The sequence below is a fragment of the Trachypithecus francoisi genome, unplaced genomic scaffold (assembly GCF_009764315.1).
Source record: "Trachypithecus francoisi isolate TF-2019V2 unplaced genomic scaffold, Tfra_2.0 Lachesis_group8, whole genome shotgun sequence".
Classification (NCBI taxonomy): domain Eukaryota; kingdom Metazoa; phylum Chordata; class Mammalia; order Primates; family Cercopithecidae; genus Trachypithecus; species Trachypithecus francoisi.
The window spans coordinates 209,756-227,634 of NW_022681473.1; the positions used below are offsets into that span (position 1 = coordinate 209,756).

Genomic DNA, 17,879 nt, shown 5'->3' on the forward strand with positions numbered 1-17,879 from the left:
CTTGTTCTCTGTGCCTGTTCTCTTGAGAGGTGGAGTCCTCACCACTGGGGGACCCTGAGCACGACCTCCTGACTTCCAGCTGCAGCCCTTCCAGACCCAAGCTTCTCCCACCCCCAAGACCACTTCCCCCTTCCTACTTGTGAGGTTCGGTGCCCAGCCCTGTGGGGAGGGGGCTTCCGACTTCTTCCTCCTGCCCTGTGTCTATGGGGTCTGTGCCCACTGATAACAGACATAGATAGCACAGGGCCCTCCCACACTGGGGCGAGGAACGAGCAGTCACCGCGCCACAGTGCCCCCATTCTGCAAACAGAATCGGGTGTCAGTCCCACCCCAGCCTCCTCTAGGGTGGAGGAGTTGTCTGCACCCAGGTGGGGCATGTCTTGTGCTGGGGCTGGGGGTGATCAGGCAAAACTTGGGGTTGCCAGAAACAGAAACCCAACTCAAGCCAGTGAAGCCATAATCAGGGGGCCTGTATGACTTTGGTACCTCCAAGGTCAGGGTCAGCAGGGCACCAGAGAAGGACTGACTCAGAGGCTGGTCGAAGCCCACTCCTGCCTTGTCTCCTCTCTGCCCGTGGGTCCAGCTCGGTCCTGGCCTGGGCTGGGTCACAGGAGGGAGGCTATACTCTGCCAGGCACCGAGTGACTGTGTAAGTTCCTTATGGCTGCTGTAGCGAATTGGCACAAGTGTAGTGGCTTAAAAACATTTATTATCTTACAGTTCTGGAGATAAAAAGTCCTAAAATTAAGCCTGGCACAGTGGCTCACGCCTGTGATCCCAGCACTTTGGGAGGCTGAAGTGGCCGGATCCCCAGACACAGTGGTGTGTACCTGTCGTCCCAGGTACTTGGAAGGTTGAGGCAGGAGGATCACCTGAGCCTGGGAGGTCAGGGCTGTGATGAGCTGTGATTGCATCACTGCACTCCAGTCTGGGTAACAGGGCAAGGCCCTGTCTCGGGAAAAAAAAAAAAAAAAAAAAAGGCCAAAATTAAGGTGTCAGCAGGGCTGGTTCCTTCTGGAGACTTAGGTGTGAGTCTGTGTCCATGCCTTCTCCAGCTTCTCCAGGCCACCTGGATTTCAGCAGCTCGGCCTCTTCCTCTCTCTCACTTCCTCTCTCTCCCTCTCTCTCATCTCCTCCTGTGACTCTGACCCTGCTGCCTTCCCTTATAAGGCTCCCTGTGACTACACTGGGCCCTCCCAGCAAACCCACAGTAACCATCACATCCCTCACTGGGTCACATCTGCAAAGCCCTTTGCCATGAAGGTAACAGTCACAGGTTCTGGGACTAGGCAGGCACATCTTGAGCGGGCACTCTTCTTTCGACTGCCTCGTTCACACTGGGTGGAATGGCTCATAGGCCCAGCAGCCAGAATTGTCCTCTGAAGATGTGTCCTGAGGTCACCGCTCACCATGCACACAGGGCAGCTGGGAGGTGGAGCCGAAGGAGGAACCAGGTGGACCAGCCATTGACCAGAGCGGCATCCAGTCACCTGGTGTGGGTTTCACAGGCCCTGCTGGTCCACAGGGGAGAAGTGCCCGCAGGGCAGGGGACATGGCTGGTCACACACGCCCGGAAGCCATGCGATGACCAGCTGTCCTGCCCACTGATCCCTGTGTATCTAGTTCAGATGGAATTGTCCCCACTCACAGATGTTTCGCAGCAAGAGAAGAACTAGCCTTGGATTTAATGATCCATGCTACCCCAAGAAAATGAGAAAAGGAGAGAAGAAGCGTAAACCACAGGCGGGAGAAGCCCGCACATCAGAAAGAGAATTAACCTTGGAAAACAAGTCAAAATTCCTTGTAATCTGAACGATTCACACCATTGTTTAATCCACTTGGCAATGATTCATTGCACACTCACTACACGTCACGCACTGAGGAAAAGGCAGGGAACGGAACAAAAACCACTGCCCCCAAGGATCTTGCATTCTAACACAGGGGGGCGGGGCACGACACCACCATCAGTAAAACACCTGGTACACCGGCTGGCAGCAAGGGCAGCGGAGGGAAAGGAAGCCCGGGAAGGCACCAGCCCATGTGAGTGTGTCTGAGCAGGGTGCTCAGAAAGACCAGGTCTGAGAAGGTGAAGGTGGCCGAGGACACAGGCAGGGGAGGGCAGGGTTCAGCGGCGGCCTTTGAAGAAATTTCTTAAAAATCAATGATAAAGCCGGGCATAGTGGCTCAAACCTGTAATCTCAGCACTTTGAAAGGCTGAGGCAGGAATGATGGCAGCAGTGGCCCATCTAGAATGGCCGCTGCCAAGATGCTGGCCATAGCGGGGAGGCATGGCTGGGCCTCCCATTCCATGGGGCAGGCAGGAGCCCCGCCCTCCCGGGCACTGGGTTCATTTGCGTGCACCTCAACATTCCTGTGCTCTTTGGGGCCCAAGAAGCCCCCCGCAACTTACTGTAGGCTTGGAAGTACCTGCTCCTGCCCCCACTGCAGAGTCTGGCGCTCCCAGTAGCTGGAGCCAGGGCCCACAATCTGCTCCCAGAGGCGTCCCCCTGGCATGGTTGCGAGTCGGGTGAGGGGGGTGCCCCAGGCTGCCCCTGAGTGTTGGAACTGCAGGGAGAACTCGCAGTGACGTCGCCTTCCTGTGCCCTGGATGCCGGCCCGGATACTGTGAGGGCCTAAAGCCTTCACCCCAGGCTGCAAGGAGATGGACAGTGCAGCAGGATGGCTGCAGGAGCAGCAGTGGCAGCAGTAGGTCCCCTGTGCCCCATGTCCCCAAGGCTGCCTACTGTGCCACCTCCACCCTCGCATGGCTGGGCAAGACCCACTCCCAGGCCTGGAGCCCCCACAGCCGCCTCAACCTCGCTTCCTGCCATGTCCCGGGAGCCCATGAGCACCCGGCTGAAGGCACAGCCGGGATTCATGGAACCAGCCCTGGAAGCATTGGGTTTATTTGTGCAGGGTGGGAGCACCGCAGGTGCAGCCACAGCCATCCAGGTTGCAGCTGTGGGCCCAGGCCTCCTGCTGGTCTTGGGGACCAGGGAAGACCCATTAACACCACAGACTTGGGGGTGTTCCTGCTCCTGGCACCCACTCTGATCTTGGAGTGCGGTTGGGACCAAGTCTGGGTGCTGTTGCAGCCCAGCCAGGTGTGCACCCTCAGAGCAGTGCTGACACACCAGTCCCCTGCCATCTCAGCCCCTCCAGACTTTGGGCACCAATGAGTGTGGGAGGGAGGCCAAGGTGGGGCTGGGGGCAGCTCAGTGCTGGCCTGTGGACACCCCTTGGCACAAGCGGCCTGGGCACCATGGGCGGCAGTGGGAGGCAGACAGGCTGCTGGGAGGCAAGAGGCAAGTCCCTGGTGAGGCTCCACCTTCAAGCCAGGGTGGGCCTGAAAGCTGGGGGCCAGGCTGACTCTCCCGAGGACCAGAATGGGGACTTGTGGTGCCTTTTCCGGGCCCACCCATGGCTGCCCATGAACCAGGAGGCATGAATTTCCTCCCCTCTGAGGCCCATAAAAGCCCCAGGTTCAGCCAGAGTGGAGAAGGAGACAGAGGGACGACAGGATGACCAGCTGCAGAGAGGAGCTACCCTCTCTGCTGAGAGCTGAACACTCGTTGGGATGACCTGCCTGCAGAGAGGAGCCACTTACTCCCAGCCTCCTCTCTGCTGAGAGCCTCTGAGATGTTCTAATACTCAATAAAGCTCCTTTTTGTCTTGCTCACCCTCCACTTGTCTATGTACCTCATTCTTCCTGGACACAGGACAAGAACTTGGGCAAAGGTGCTCCCAGCCACAGAGGTTTCTGGTCAGAATAGCAACACCCCAAATGTCCCATAGCATTTTTGGGGGCTCGTCTGGGATCTGTGGAAGGGTGAGCAAAAGTGGATCTTCTCTTTCTGTCCTTTCTTTGTGGTTCCTAAACTCCACAACAGCTAAAATGAAAGAAAAATACCAGGCCTCTGTCAATCAGTTAAAAGTGACGACTAGTCTCCAAGTGCCAGACTCAACACATGGGGGCCAGGCTTGCTGGGGAGGACACTGTCAAGCTCCCATCACCCTCATGTGTTGGGAATGTTGGCTTTGTTCCAACCCAGTTTTCCTTCATGGAAATCTAGCTGTCACGTGGGACCAGAAGGAGGTCCTAGAGCAACTGGGGGTATCTGGCTGAGGTTACCCCTTGGTGTTATCCAAAGGCCCCTGGACTGACTCCAGTCCCAGGCCTCCCATGAAGGTGTTGGCACGAGGACCCTCCACTCTTTCCTATCGTTCTTTCCTTTCTTTCTTTTGTGACTGTCATGGTTCCTATCTCTTCTTCATGTACGATGTTAAATGTTAAGGATGTTGTTGCAAACCAGAAATATTACTGGGTAGAATGAGCATTTGGCTAAGTCATCAAAACTATAAAATGGAAGGTTAAGAATAGCACAGATGAAGCTAAGTGTGCCTCGGTATCGGTATATAAATTTGTGGCAAAAATGTTCTTGTCATTTCCTTGGTCGCCAACTTGGTGCCAAACACCTTGAGACCCAGAAGAGAAGCATGGTCTCAGGAAGGAAGCTTTTCTGTAAACGTGAGACCCAGAAGAGAAGCATGGTCTTGGGAGGAAGCTTTTCTGTAAATGTGAGGGCCAGTGGTCTGAGGCCTCGTGTGTGCAGGCTTTCTTTGCTTTGCAGGGTAACTTGGACCTTTACCTCTGTTGTAGGATTGATCCAGCCCTCCTAGTGGCTGTCTCAGGAGAGGCTGCAAGAGGCAATCCCAGGGAAACAGAGAAGCAGACCCCAGAGGCACCTCCATTGGAGGGACCAAACCCTCCACTCCTCCCTATCCAGGTTCTCTCTCGATCTTTCCCCAGCCCAGAAACCCTCGCTTTAGGCAGTTCCCAGTCAAATTAAGGGAGATCTTGGCAAGTTTTTAGATGGCCCTGACAGATAAATAGAGGCTTTCCAGAACTTAACCCAAGTATTTGAGCTCTCCTGGAAGGATGTCATGTTACTTCTGAATCAAACCCTGACCACTTCTGAAAAGCAGGCCACCCCGCCACTGGCAGAGCATTTGGGGGATGAGCTGTGTATCTTACATAGTGCCAGGGAAGAGGAAATGCTTTATCCAATTGGAAAAATAGCAGTACCATTGGAGGACACTAAAAGACTCCAGTGATAAAATGGAAAAATGGAGGATGAAACACTTTCAGATGTGATACTGGAGGGCTTGAGAGGGACTGGGGCTGGGCCTCTCAATTGCACTGGGCTGGAGGGCTTGTGAGGGAATGGGACTGGGCCTCTCGACTGCACCGGGCTGTCCGTGGTAGAGCAGGGATTGGCCCCACTGCCTTCCTGGGGGACGGCAGCGGCCTTGGTGAAGGGTGCCTCTCTGTCTCCTGATTCAGTCAATGAACAGCTGGTCCTAGGGGATAAGGGGATGAGTTTATTGCACAGGCAGCCCCTGATGTCAGGGGACATATAATAGGGAAGCAACAGCGGGAATGGGTTATGGGACCAGATAGTACTTTGGGGGCATCCTGGGAGGGGCAACCTCGGTTTTTTGCAGTGGGGACTGGGAGGAAGTCCAGGAAAGAAAGGGAAGACAGAGGCTCTAATAGCCACCCTGTGGGCTCATGGACCCCAGAATCCCTGGATACACCTGTGACGGCTGCAAATGTGTTGGGCCAGGGCCCTTCAGGAGCATTTCCAGACCGTGCAGGGAGGAGGGCCCTTCAGGAGCATTTCCAGACCGTGCAGGGAGGAGGGCCCTTCAGGAGGGTTTCCAGACAGTGCAGGGAGGCCACCTTGGCCCTGTCCAGTTTGCCTTGGGGACCACTGGAGGACAGACTGTCCCTGGAGACATGGGTTGCCAGACCTAGGGCCGGTCTCCCAAATGGTACAGCAGGACTGATGGGTTCCCAGGCTCCTCTCCCCAGCTCCAGTCGTCCAGACCACCGCTGCCATTCAGGAGCCCCAGGGATTCTGGGGGATTCAGGAGCCCCAGGGATTCTGGAGGAGGATGGACCACCTCCCGGACTCCAGAGCAGGCCTTTCAGTTCTCCTCTCCAATCTGGGACCCCTCCCCATCTCTTGGCACAACTGTGAGTGGCATCTCAGGCCTCCTTCCTCCACCATGTCAGGTATCAACATAGTCTTGTGAATACGGGGAGCTTTTCTATGGAGGGTTTAACGTTTTTTCTTTTCAAAAGGCACCTTCTTAGGCCAGGACCCCAGTTCCTGGGACTTCCTTCCTCCCCCTTGTTTGAGGAGGACCTGGCCCCACAGCTCCACCTGTTTATAACAGAAAAGCAGCAGAGAAGCTGCCGCCACCTGTTAGTAGCTGAAATTTGGTGAGGGACACTTGGGACTAATTTAATGGGTCCCTACACTCTCCTGAGGCCAGACTCCAGGAGAGCCCCCGGGAGATGCCCCACCCGTCTCGGACATATGCGCCCTTCCCCAGAGCAGTGCCGGGGGCAAAGGAAGAGCCCGGGACTCATCTGATGAATGAGTGGATGGACGGATGGACAGACTGACCAACAGGGCGGCAGCAGATGGGGTGTGTGCAGACGAAAGGTGTCCCCCCAAAAGCCTACTGGGGCTGTACCCCTCAGCTACCTTCCATGCCAAGGACCAAGGCCAGAGACCTCAGAGCTGCCCACCCACAGGCCCGGGGCAGGGGCAGGGGCCACACTCCGTAGGGTGAGGGGTGGTGCCCATAGGCAGCAGGGTAGGCTCCGTGGAGGGGCTGGGCCCTGGGCTGGACTTGGCTGGAGCCCAGGTCGGAAGGTTTGCAAGCGTGGGCGCCAACAGGAAGCGCCAGGACGCTTGCCTCTGGGTGAGCTGTGCCCCCACACTGGGTCCATCAACCACCAAGGGGCCCCCCAATGCACTCCCCACCCCGCCGCTGCAGGCGGTGGGACCTGAGGCAGCCTCCCAAGCCTCTCTGTGCACCAGCACACTCCTGAATTCGGTTTTGACTATTATTTTGCTTCCAACGTCCTCACACCTTTCTCCCCAGATCCTCCCCCTTCTGCTCCTTAAGACTCCCACCCCATCCAGGCAGGCTCTGCCCTGTAGGTTTGTGCCTGTGCCCTCCCACAACTCCAGGCATGCACCTGGCAGCTCCGCCCCCCACCTGGGCCCAGCCCACCTTCTCTGTGAGTGCCTCCCATGCCCCCCACGCTGAGCCCACCGCACCCCAAACCCCTCCTGCGCCCTCTCCCACCTCCTCTTGGGAGGTGATTGACAGGCCACCTGCCACCTGGGATCCATCTAAGAGCAGTGCTCACTTACCCTTGGAGGCCCTCACGTTCCGGGTTCTCAACCCGATTGTGCACCCAGAGAGACCTGAGGCTACGTGCAGATTCCAGGCCCCACAGACAACCGCCTCCTCCTGGAAGCCCACCGCCTCCTCCAGGAAGCACACCGCCAAGCCCTCATCCAGGGCTCCTGTGCCAGGAACTGGTTCAAGGGAGAGTAAGAGACTCGGGGCTGGTCACAGGGGTCAGATAAGACTCCTCCGAGCGGCCGGGCGCGGTGGCTCAAGCCTGTAATCCCAGCACTTTGGGAGGCCGAGACGGGCGGATCACAAGGTCAGGAGATCGAGACCATCCTGGCGAACACAGTGAAACCCCGTCTCTACTAAAAAAAAATACAAAAAACTAGCCGGGCGAGTGGCGGGCGCCTGTAGTCCCAGTTACTTGGGAGGCTGAGGCAGGAGAATGGTGGGAACCCGGGAGGCGGAGCTTGCAGTGAGCTGAGATCCGGCCACTGCACTCCAGCCTGGGCGACAGAGCAAGACTCCGCCTCAAAAAAAAAAAAAAAAAAAAAAAAAGACTCCTCCGAGCCTGGGGCTGGAAGCTGCAGTGGTGGTCTAGCAGGCATCGCCATCCCTCTGGCCTGGCTGCAGTGAGGGAAGGTGCACCCCAGATTCCTGGATTTGCCAAAACTGTGCCTGGCGGGGACCACGCGTCCTCAGGGAGGCGCCGCAGCTCTGGGGGGACACCCGCAGCCCTCTCTGCCAAGGGGAGGAGGGAAGGTCAGCAGAGCTGGCCCTGAGGGCCCCGCAGGCCACCGGGCACCGGCGTTCCCATCACAGCTCCAGCGGCACGGAGCCCCTCCACTGAGCCCTCTTGTGAGCCCTTCGGCCTGACCCGGCTGCAGAGGCCCTCCAGGCTGGCTTCCCCTGTCACGCGGCCCCGCCTGGCCTCTGCAGGGCCCCAGGTGGGCCTGGGGTGGACCTGGATGCAGGGCGGGGCCCAGTCCATGCCAGGCACATACCTCCAGGCCCGCTCTGTGCCGCACAAACTTGTCTCCCAGGATTTTTCCACACGAAACCTGTCTCCCAGGGAATCAGCCAGTCTGATGAGCTGGGCGTTCCCACCCCGCCCTCCGGGGCCCCCACAGTCCTGTCCCACCGCAGAGGCTGCCCCGCACGCGCCGGGCCAGGGATGGAGCCCAGGACACCTCAGCTGTCAGCAGTGGCCTCTGGGATGAGCTGGGAGGCTGGCGGGATCCGGACCACGGGCAGGGTAGGTCTCCCACCCCTGCCCCACCACCCCGACCCCACCTGGTGGCCTAGCCCAGGCCTCACCTGTCCTTTCAGTGGGCCCTCCCCTCCCCCTTTAACCCCCAACGCTGATTTCCGACTCCCACCTCTAGCTTCCTCCCCCTCAGCACTGACCTCACCCTTAATGCTGCTTCCTAACCCTGGCTCCACCCTCAATGCGGGGCAAGGGTATGCCCTAGAGAAGAGCCCAGAGCCTGGGTCCAGGGTCCAGGGAGAAGCAGCGGCTGTCAGATGAGCTCGTGAGAACCCAGGAGTTGTCACAGATGTTCAGCTCCCAGCCCCAACCCTCCTAGGCTTATCTCCACCCCCCCATCCACCACGGTCCTGTCCCGGAGGCCAGAGGGTCTCAGAACCTGCCTGCTGGCTCCACTGGCTGTGGTGCTCGAAGGAGACCTTCTGGGCACAAGCCCTGCTTGGTCTGGGCCTCCCTCGCCACCCCACCCCCACCCTCGCTCCCTCTCCATCCCGGCCACTGCTCTCCCAGACCCCCTGGTTCTTCCCCGCACACCGCTCCTGCCCCAGCCTGGCATGCGCTGACAGGAGTGCAGGCCCCTCTGAGTCAACCCCCTGGGGCAGCCCCACCCCCCCGCACCCTGACTCATGTGCTGGGAACGGCCTCTCACCCCAGGGCCTCGGGGGCAGGAGCAGTGGTGCCAGGGTCCCAGAAGCCAGAGAGGGTCAAGTCAGCCCTTTGGAGGCCTCTGCGGGGGGTGAGGGGGTCCTGAGGGTGAGTTCCATGGTCTGCAGGCCTCAGGGCAGGGCCGGTCCATCCACATGCTTCCTGGTGGGGAGGGGGCTCTCTGAGTTCCAAGCACCAGGGCCTCCATGGAGTCCGGTTGTACCCTAAAGCTCCGTCTCTCCATCCTGTGTCCTGACCGCTGGCACTGACCCCTGGCCCCCCACAGTGTCTCCTGCCAACCCCTTCCTAGGCCTCACCCCCGCCTCACCAGCAAGGCTGGGCTACGTGGAGGCTGTCTGGTCCTGGGAAGTACCTCGGGCCCTAGACCCCCCAGGGAGTGGGACACCCTCCCCTTCATGCTGGGGGTGGCAGGACATAGCCCCCCTCAGGCCCTCTGCCCTTCCCTGACACTCAGGACACAGCGGGCCCCTCTGTCCCAGCCCCACAACAAAGGGCCCGGTCCGGCCTTTACAGGCTGAGAACAAGAAGCACCCAGGCCCCCGTGGCCCTGTCGTGGGATGGGAGAAAAGGAGGCAGGAGGCCAGGCTGGGACCTGGGGCCATGCAGGGCCTGTTCTTCCGCCCAAATTCCACCTTAAGCAGGCGGCAGCCCCTCCCTCCCACCTGGCCAGGTGTCCCCGCCCCCAGCTGTGCTCAGGGCTGGGCAGGCGTCTGTCTCCAGGCGGCTCTGGGTGAGGCTGGCGGGGCGGGGACTTCAGGGAGAGGGCCTGGAGGGACAGGACCTGAAGATAGTTGAGTTTGGAGGCGGCCGCCAGGCCCAGGCCCGGTGGACCTGCCACCATGCAGGATGGTAACTTCCTGCTGTCGGCCCTGCAGCCTGAGGCCGGTGTGTGCTCCCTGGCGTTGCCCTCTGACCTGCAGCTGGACCGCCGGGGCGCCGAGGGGCCGGAGGCCGAGCGGCTGCGGGCAGCCCGCGTCCAGGAGCAGGTCCGCGCCCGCCTCTTGCAGCTGGGACAGCAGCCGCGGCACAACGGGGCCGCTGAGCCTGAGCCTGAGGCCGAGACTGCCAGAGGTAGGCCAAGGCACAAGGCAGGTGCTGGGCAGAGGGGACCGCGGCGGGGACGATGGTGGCGGAGAGAGGTGTCTGCGGGCGAAGGTGGTAGGGCTAGGGCAGAGGCCGCAGTGAGGCTGGCTCCTGACTCACCAGGCCTCACACTGAGTCACGCACCCCGCCCCAACGGGCGTGGGGAGAAGCCATGGGTGGGGCTCCCCATCCAAGCAGGGACCCCCGGGTCCTCCAGAGACAGAGCCTGGCCGGGCCCCACCTGTGTCCTCAGCCTAGAGCCTCCCCTGTGGGGGATGACCGGGAAGGCTGGCACATGGCAGGCGGGCCAGGCCCCTCAATCGGCAAACCCGGAACACGCACGCGACTGCCCCAGAAGCACAGGCTAACGCGAGGTCTCAGGGACTCACAGACACCCACGCTTCTCCCACACCTCATGGGAATGAGCAGAACAGAAAAGCGGGGAGAGGTGTGGGGGGGACTGGGAAGTCCTGGAGGAAAGCCAGGCCTGTCTGGACCAGGGGCTCCCTGAGGAATTAGAGGGGAGGGCCCCACTGGAGTGACCCAGATTTCTCTGTGGGAACAGCAGGTGGAGGAGCACCCCTCAGTGCCAGCCAGACCCACCTGTGGTGGAATCCTGGCCCCACTCATGCGAGTGCATGTGCATGCGTGTGAGTGTGAGTGACAGGAGCACACAGATGCTATGGGTTGAGGGCAGTGGTTCTAGAATGTCATTTCCTCCTTAGCCAGCTACAGCAACAGGGATTAAGGTCAGACAGTAAGAGGAACCTCCCAGAATGCCAGGGACCCAGATGCCAGTTCATCATGGTGTTTAGAGGGGACCCCCAGGAATGGTCTCCAGCTAGTGGCTGGGGGGAAGTGAAGGTCGTCCAGTGGAGGGGCCGGCCTGGCAGCCTGGACTGTGGGGTCCTCCCTCCAGGGGCCTCAGCCTTGCTGGTGACCAAGTCGGGTGCCCAGAGGTCATGGGGTGGAGGACGGTGAGGGAAGGGTTAATCACCACCCTGGCTACCCTGCCAATTAGAGGGGGGTGGATTATAATTGCGGGGTGGGGGTGAGGTCCCCAGGCTGGGGCGTGCCCCCACTCCGGGCTGGGCCTCACCAGCGTCAGAGAGGTAATAGCCCCGGCCCAGAAGCCCCATTAACCAGGGTGAGTCTGGGGCCCCTGCTGTGGGGGTGTCCCCAACAGAGCATCCAGCTCTGGGCAGAGTTGTGGGAGGGCCACGGCCCCCTTCCCTGTACCCCACACTGAGCCCCTCAGCCAGGTTGCTCTGCTGGGCCTTCTCATGCCCCCACCATCAGCCCGTCCTCTCTGCACCCACCCATGAGTCCATCCCTCTCCCCACTCACCATCCACCTGTGGGACACTCCGTTGTCGCCGGCTCTCCCACCCCTCCGTCCATCCTTCCAACAGTCACAGCAGCCCTCCCATCCTCCTCCTGCCTGTCTCTCCATCCACCCTCCGCCCTCCACCCGCTGCCCACCCGCCTGTCTGTCCACTCGCTGTGGAGTCGGGCTGACGCAGCTGCCCTTGGCATGTGTGTGGCTGGACGGGGTGGGTGTGGCCCCTGCCTCGGGCTCTGCCGGGTGGGAGAGAGCACTGCAACAGGGCATACTGGTCCAGGGAGACAGTGTCACTCTCCTGTGACTGGGCACAGAGCAGATTTGGGCACAGGAGGGGCTCAAAAGGAGTCAGTGTGAGTCGGGGCAGGCCAGGCTGGCTTCCTGGAGGAGGAGGCTGGGTGCTGTACCATGGCAGGGATTGGAGAACTGATGTCAGAGTCCCTGGCACATTCCTCCAGGCGACCAGGAGGTCAGTGGGTGAGCGCATCTGCCTTCTTGGGCAGAGGAGGCACAGCTGGGGGGTGGGCTGTGGAAGGTGGACCACCAGGGCTGACACGTGAGGAGACCCGGCCATGGCAGGAATGGGGAGGCCCTGGCCCCAAAGCCCCTGGCCTCCCTGCCCTGGATTGAAGGCTGCTCCTGGGGTCGCAAATAGCGTTGGAGTGGTGGGGAGGGGGCAGGAGGCCGGGGCTTTGCTGTGTGGCAGAGCTGGGCTACCGCCGTCCCTCTCCACAGGCACATCCAGGGGGCAGTACCACACCCTGCAGTCTGGCTTCAGCTCTCGCTCTCAGGGCCTGAGTGGGGACAAGACCTCGGTGAGCAATGGGCCCAGCTCGAGGGGGACGATCTGAGCTCTGCAGTTTGGAGAAGGGGAGGCTCTGCGGCAGGGCTGGACACAGGTGAGCCCAGGCACGTCCTCACCGCCCCCTCTCGACCCACAGGGCTTCCGGCCCATCGCCAAGCCAGCATACAGCCCAGCCTCCTGGTCCTCCCGCTCCGCCGTAGACCTGAGCTGCAGTCGGAGGCTGAGTTCTGCCCACAACGGGGGCAGCGCCTTTGGGGCTGCTGGGTACGGGGGTGCCCAGCCCACCCCTCCCATGCCCGCCAGGCCTGTGTCCTTCCACGAGCGCAGTGGGGTTGGCAGCCGGGCCGACTATGACACACTGTCCCTGCGCTCGCTGCGGCTGGGGGCCGGGGGCCTGGACGACCGCTACAGCGTGGTGTCTGAGCAGCTGGAGCCTGCGGCCACCTCCACCTACAGGGCCTTTGCCTACGAGCGCCAGGCCAGCTCCAGCTCGAGCCGGGCAGGGGGGCTGGACTGGCCTGAGGCCACTGAGGTTTCCCCGAGCCGGACCATCCGTGCCCCTGCCATGCGGACCCTGCAGCGATTCCAGAGCAGCCACCGGAGCCGCGGGGTAGGTGGGGCAGCGCCGGGGGCCGTCCTGGAGCCTGTGGCCCGAGCACCATCTGTGCGCAGCCTCAGCCTGGCTGACTCGGGCCACCTGCCGGACATGCGTGGGTTCAACAGCTACTGTGGCCACCGAACCCTGCAGAGACTCAGCAGCGGGTGAGCGTCTGGGCCTGGCACAGGGAGGGGGCTTCTGCCACGGGCCCAGCCTGAACCCAAAGTTAGCCTGACCCTTGACCCCTGGCTCCACAGTTTTGATGACATTGACCTGCCCTCAGCAGTCAAGTACCTCATGGCTTCAGACCCCAACCTGCAGGTGCTGGGAGCGGCCTACATCCAGCACAAGTGCTACAGCGATGCAGCGGCCAAGAAGCAGGTGACCACCTGACCACCCACTCACTGCCCCTGGTGACCTCCCTCAGGGCCCCACCACCTCCCACTGACCTCTGCTCACTGACCACCCTTCATGGTCCCCAAGCTGACCAGGCAGACCCCACCATGTCCAGAGCCCCCTCAGCAGAGGAAGAGCAGGAGGGTACAATTTGGATACACGTGCATCACCTGCATACATCTGCACACACCTGCGTTACCTCCGTACACCCAAAACACCTGCGTCACCTCCATACACCCGCATACACCTGCATCACCTCCGTACACTCAAAACACCTGCGTCACCTCCATACACCCGTATACATCTGCATCACCTCCATACACCCGTATACACACACCTGCATCACCTCCGTACACCCGTATACACCTGTGTCACCTCCATACACCTGTATACACCTGCATCACCTCTGTACACCTGTAGACACCTGCATCCCCTGCATATCTACATCTACGCACCTGGACCCATCTGCACACACGTGCATAGTCTGCATCCATCCACATACATCTGTGCACCCCCATATGCCTGTGCCCGCAGGCCCGCAGCCTTCAGGCTGTGCCTAGGCTGGTGAAGCTCTTCAACCACGCCAACCAGGAAGTGCAGCGCCACGCCACAGGTGCCATGCGCAACCTCATCTACGACAATGCCGACAACAAGCTGGCCCTGGTGGAGGAGAACGGCATCTTCGAGCTGCTGCGGACACTGCGGGAGCAGGACGATGAGCTTCGCAAAAACGTCACAGGTGCTGCCTGTCCCCTCCTCCACCTGTCCTTCCTCCACCTACCCCCCTCCTCCACCTGCCTCCTTCCACCTGCCGCCCTCTGCCCCCCTCCACCTGTCCCCCCTCTGCCTTCCCCTCTCCCCCTGCCCCCTTTCACTTGCCCCCCATCTGCCCCCCTCCTCCACCTGCCCCCTTCTGCCTATCCCCCCTCTGTCTTCCCCCCTCCACCTGTCCCCCGCTTCCCCCACGTCCTTCCTCCTCCACCTACCCCCCTGCCTGTCCCCTACTTCTCCTGTTCTCCCTCTGTGTCCCCCCAACCCGGTCCCCCTCCTCCACCTGCCCCCTCCGCCTATCCCCCCACCTGTCCCCCCTCCTCCACCTGTCCCCCTTTTCTGCCTGTCCCCCTCCTCCTGTCCCTCCTCTGCCTGTCCTCTCTCCTCTGTTCTGATCTCTCCACCCCATTTGGTTCCCTTCTGTGCCTTTGTCCCTTTTGTTGGCCATGTTTCTACTTGGGCCTCCACTGCCCGCCTCTTTCCTGGACCCCTGGCCACTTTATCCTGCGGCTTTGTCTCCTTGGAGCCACCTCCCCCACCAGGCCTGCTCACCACCCCCCCACATTTTGTCCCCTTTTGCTTGGTCCCAGCTCTATCATCCCAAATGCCACCCCAGGGTCTCCCCAGCAGGGCTCGTGGGTGAGGCACAGAACACCAGGCCAGCCCCTGGGGAGAGGCGGGACCTCCTCACTCCATGCCCAGAAAAGTGGAGGGGGTTGGAGGGCAGACGCTGAGAGCAGCCTCCCCCGTCGTCCAGGGATCCTGTGGAACCTCTCATCCAGTGACCACCTGAAGGACCGCCTGGCCAGAGACACGCTGGAGCAGCTCACTGACCTGGTGTTGAGCCCCCTGTCGGGGGCTGGGGGTCCCCCCCTCATCCAGCAGAACGCCTCCGAGGCGGAGATTTTCTACAACGCCACCGGCTTCCTCAGGTGCGCCAGCCTCGGGCAGTGGGGTGGGGACTGCGGGCAGGTCATTGTGGGGACTCCGCCTGGCCTGGCGTTCACAGCCCCACACACTGCACGCCCCGCACTGGGGAGCGGGTGTGGGAGGGCCCAGGATGGGATGGGGCAGGGCCTGGGATGGGGGGTCCCTCGGGGGCTCTGATCCGCCTCGGTCCGCAGGAACCTCAGCTCAGCCTCTCAGGCCACTCGCCAGAAGATGCGGGAGTGCCACGGGCTGGTGGACGCCCTGGTCACCTACATCAACCACGCTCTGGACGTGGGCAAATGCGAGGACAAGGTGAGGGGCGCGGTGCGGAGGGGGGGCCGTGCACCCCGGGCCGCCGCCCTGACCCGCGCCCCTGCCCGCAGAGCGTGGAGAACGCGGTGTGCGTGCTGCGGAACCTGTCCTACCGCCTGTACGACGAGATGCCGCCGTCCGCGCTGCAGCGGCTGGAGGGTCGCGGCCGCAGGGACCTGGCCGGGGCGCCGCCGGGAGAGGTGGTGGGCTGCTTCACGCCGCAGAGCCGCAGGCTGCGCGAGGTGGGCACCAGCCTGGGCGGGGCGTGGGGGTGTGTTGCGACCCCCGGGCCCACTGACCGCGCCCCGCTGACCCCGGCCCGGCTCACTCCAGCCCTGCTCACCCCGGTCCCCGCTGACCCCGGCCCCGCTCACCCCGACTCAGCTCACCCCGGTCCCCGCTCACCCCAGTCCCCGCTCACCCCAGTCCCCGCTCACCCCAGTCCCCGCTCACCCCAGTCCCCGCTCACCCCAGTCCCCGCTCACCTTGCCCCACTCACCCCGCCCCGCTGACTCCTCCCCGCCCGGCGCAGCTGCCCCTCGCCGCCGATGCGCTCACCTTCGCGGAGGTGTCCAAGGACCCCAAGGGCCTCGAGTGGCTGTGGAGCCCCCAGATCGTGGGGCTGTACAACCGGCTGCTGCAACGCTGCGAGCTCAACCGGCACACGACAGAGGCCGCCGCCGGGGCGCTGCAGAACATCACGGCAGGCGACCGCAGGGTGGGGCACCCAATCCAGACCCGAGGGGCTCCCAGGGGTTCATGCTGTGGGGGGGAGGGCAGGAGAGGGGGGGAGGGGAGGAGGCAGGGGACGCCCGGGGCCCGCGGAGCCTCCGAGGTCAGTGTCCCAGTGGGGCAGGCCTTGGGCCCTGGGAGGACTGGAAGTTCTGCCCTGGATTTGAAGGGAGGCACCTGATCCAGGCTGCGGATGATGTCCCCGGCTGGGGGGCAAAGGCAGAAGCAGAGGCTCCCCTGAGGGTGGCAGGAGGATGCAGCGACCCCCTTGTCTCAGGACCACCCCAGGTGAGGGTCTGAGGCCTCTGGTCAAGGCTCACACCCTCCCTCCCCACAGTGGGCAGGGGTGCTGAGCCGCCTGGCCCTGGAGCAGGAGCGTATCCTGAATCCCCTGCTAGACCGCGTCCGGACCGCAGACCACCACCAGCTGCGCTCACTGACCGGCCTCATCCGAAACCTGTCTCGGAATGCTAGAAACAAGGACGAGATGTGTGAGTCAGGCAGACTCTCGTTCCCACCCTGCTGGGCCCACACGTCAATTTTGTCTTTACATGTAGGCTTCAGGCCACTGGAGTCAGTCCAGCTCCCTGGGGGAGGCAGGGGACCCCAGGTGCCCAGGTGGCCGGGAGTAGGGGTGTAGACTGACCCCCAGCCTCCCGCAGCCACGAAGGTGGTGAGCCACCTGATCGAGAAGCTGCCGGGCAGCGTGGGTGAGAAATCACCCCCAGCCGAGGTGCTGGTCAACATCATAGCTGTGCTCAACAACCTGGTGGTGGCCAGCCCCATTGCCGCCCGAGACCTGCTGTACTTTGACGGGCTCCGAAAGCTCATCTTCATCAAGAAGAAGCGGGACAGGTAGGGGCCGACCCAGGCATTCAGCAGCGTGGCCAGGGGTGCTCCCAGCCCACCCTGCTTTCTGGCTGTGTGTCCCCTCCTGACTCCCCTCCACCCTCAGCCCTGACAGTGAGAAGTCCTCCCGGGCAGCGTCCAGCCTCCTGGCCAACCTGTGGCAGTACAACAAGCTCCACCGTGACTTCCGGGCGGTACGTTTCCTGAGCCCAGGGCAAGCAGAGACCTGGGTGCAGGGCATGGGATGCTGGGGAAGGGTCAGGGAAACTCACACGGAGCAGTGAAGAGGCCAGTGGGAGAATGGAGACCGGAGACCAGAGACCCAGAGAGGAAGGGTCCGGGCCATACCCCGCACACTGCAGGAGGGACAGAGGGCAGAGGGTTGCACGGGCAGACATGCACCCTGACCTTGAGCCTCTCTCCACTGTAGAAGGGGTATCGGAAGGAGGACTTCCTGGGCCCGTAGGTGAAGCCTCCTGGAGAAGGAGAAGGTGACGTGGCCCAGCGTCCGAGGGACAGACTCAGCTCCGGGCTGCTGGGCAGCCCAGCCTGGAGGAGAAGGCTGATGACCGAGGGGCCCCTCGCTAGGACCCCTGTGTGCACCTTTGAGAGTCCTGGGCCACCAGGAGGGGCAGGGGCTTATAGCTGGGGACTTGGCTTCCGCAGGGCAGGGGGTGGGGCAGGGCTCGAGGCTGCTCTGGGATATGGGGTGGTGATCCAGTCACATTGGCAGAGGTGGGGCTGGCCGTAGCCTGGCAGTAACTTGGGATAGCCAGCACTGGGAATAAAGATGGCCATGAACAGTCACTGCCCTGTGTCCTTCCATGGCTGGCCCGACCCTGTGGCTGGCAGCATGATCTTGGGACCTGAGGTGTCCCCAGGCACCCCCCTGCCCCTGAGGACACCCACCCC

At 62.0% G+C, this 17,879-nt stretch overlaps 1 protein-coding gene across 1 annotated transcript; it reads left to right on the forward strand.

Annotated features, from left to right (window-relative positions):
• Nucleotides 1-8,339: 8,339 nt before the first annotated feature.
• Nucleotides 8,340-17,774, forward strand: PKP3 (plakophilin 3). Its single transcript, XM_033205220.1, has 14 exons — nucleotides 8,340-8,472; nucleotides 10,026-10,221; nucleotides 12,310-12,389; nucleotides 12,516-13,141; nucleotides 13,235-13,358; nucleotides 13,908-14,112; nucleotides 14,902-15,076; nucleotides 15,269-15,386; nucleotides 15,458-15,628; nucleotides 15,919-16,104; nucleotides 16,456-16,609; nucleotides 16,781-16,973; nucleotides 17,074-17,161; nucleotides 17,398-17,774. The coding sequence occupies exons 1-14, from the start codon at nucleotides 8,392-8,394 to the stop codon at nucleotides 17,431-17,433; spliced, it is 2,433 nt and encodes an 810-aa protein (XP_033061111.1). The 5' UTR covers nucleotides 8,340-8,391; the 3' UTR covers nucleotides 17,434-17,774.
• The last annotated feature ends 105 nt before the right edge of the window (nucleotides 17,775-17,879 follow it).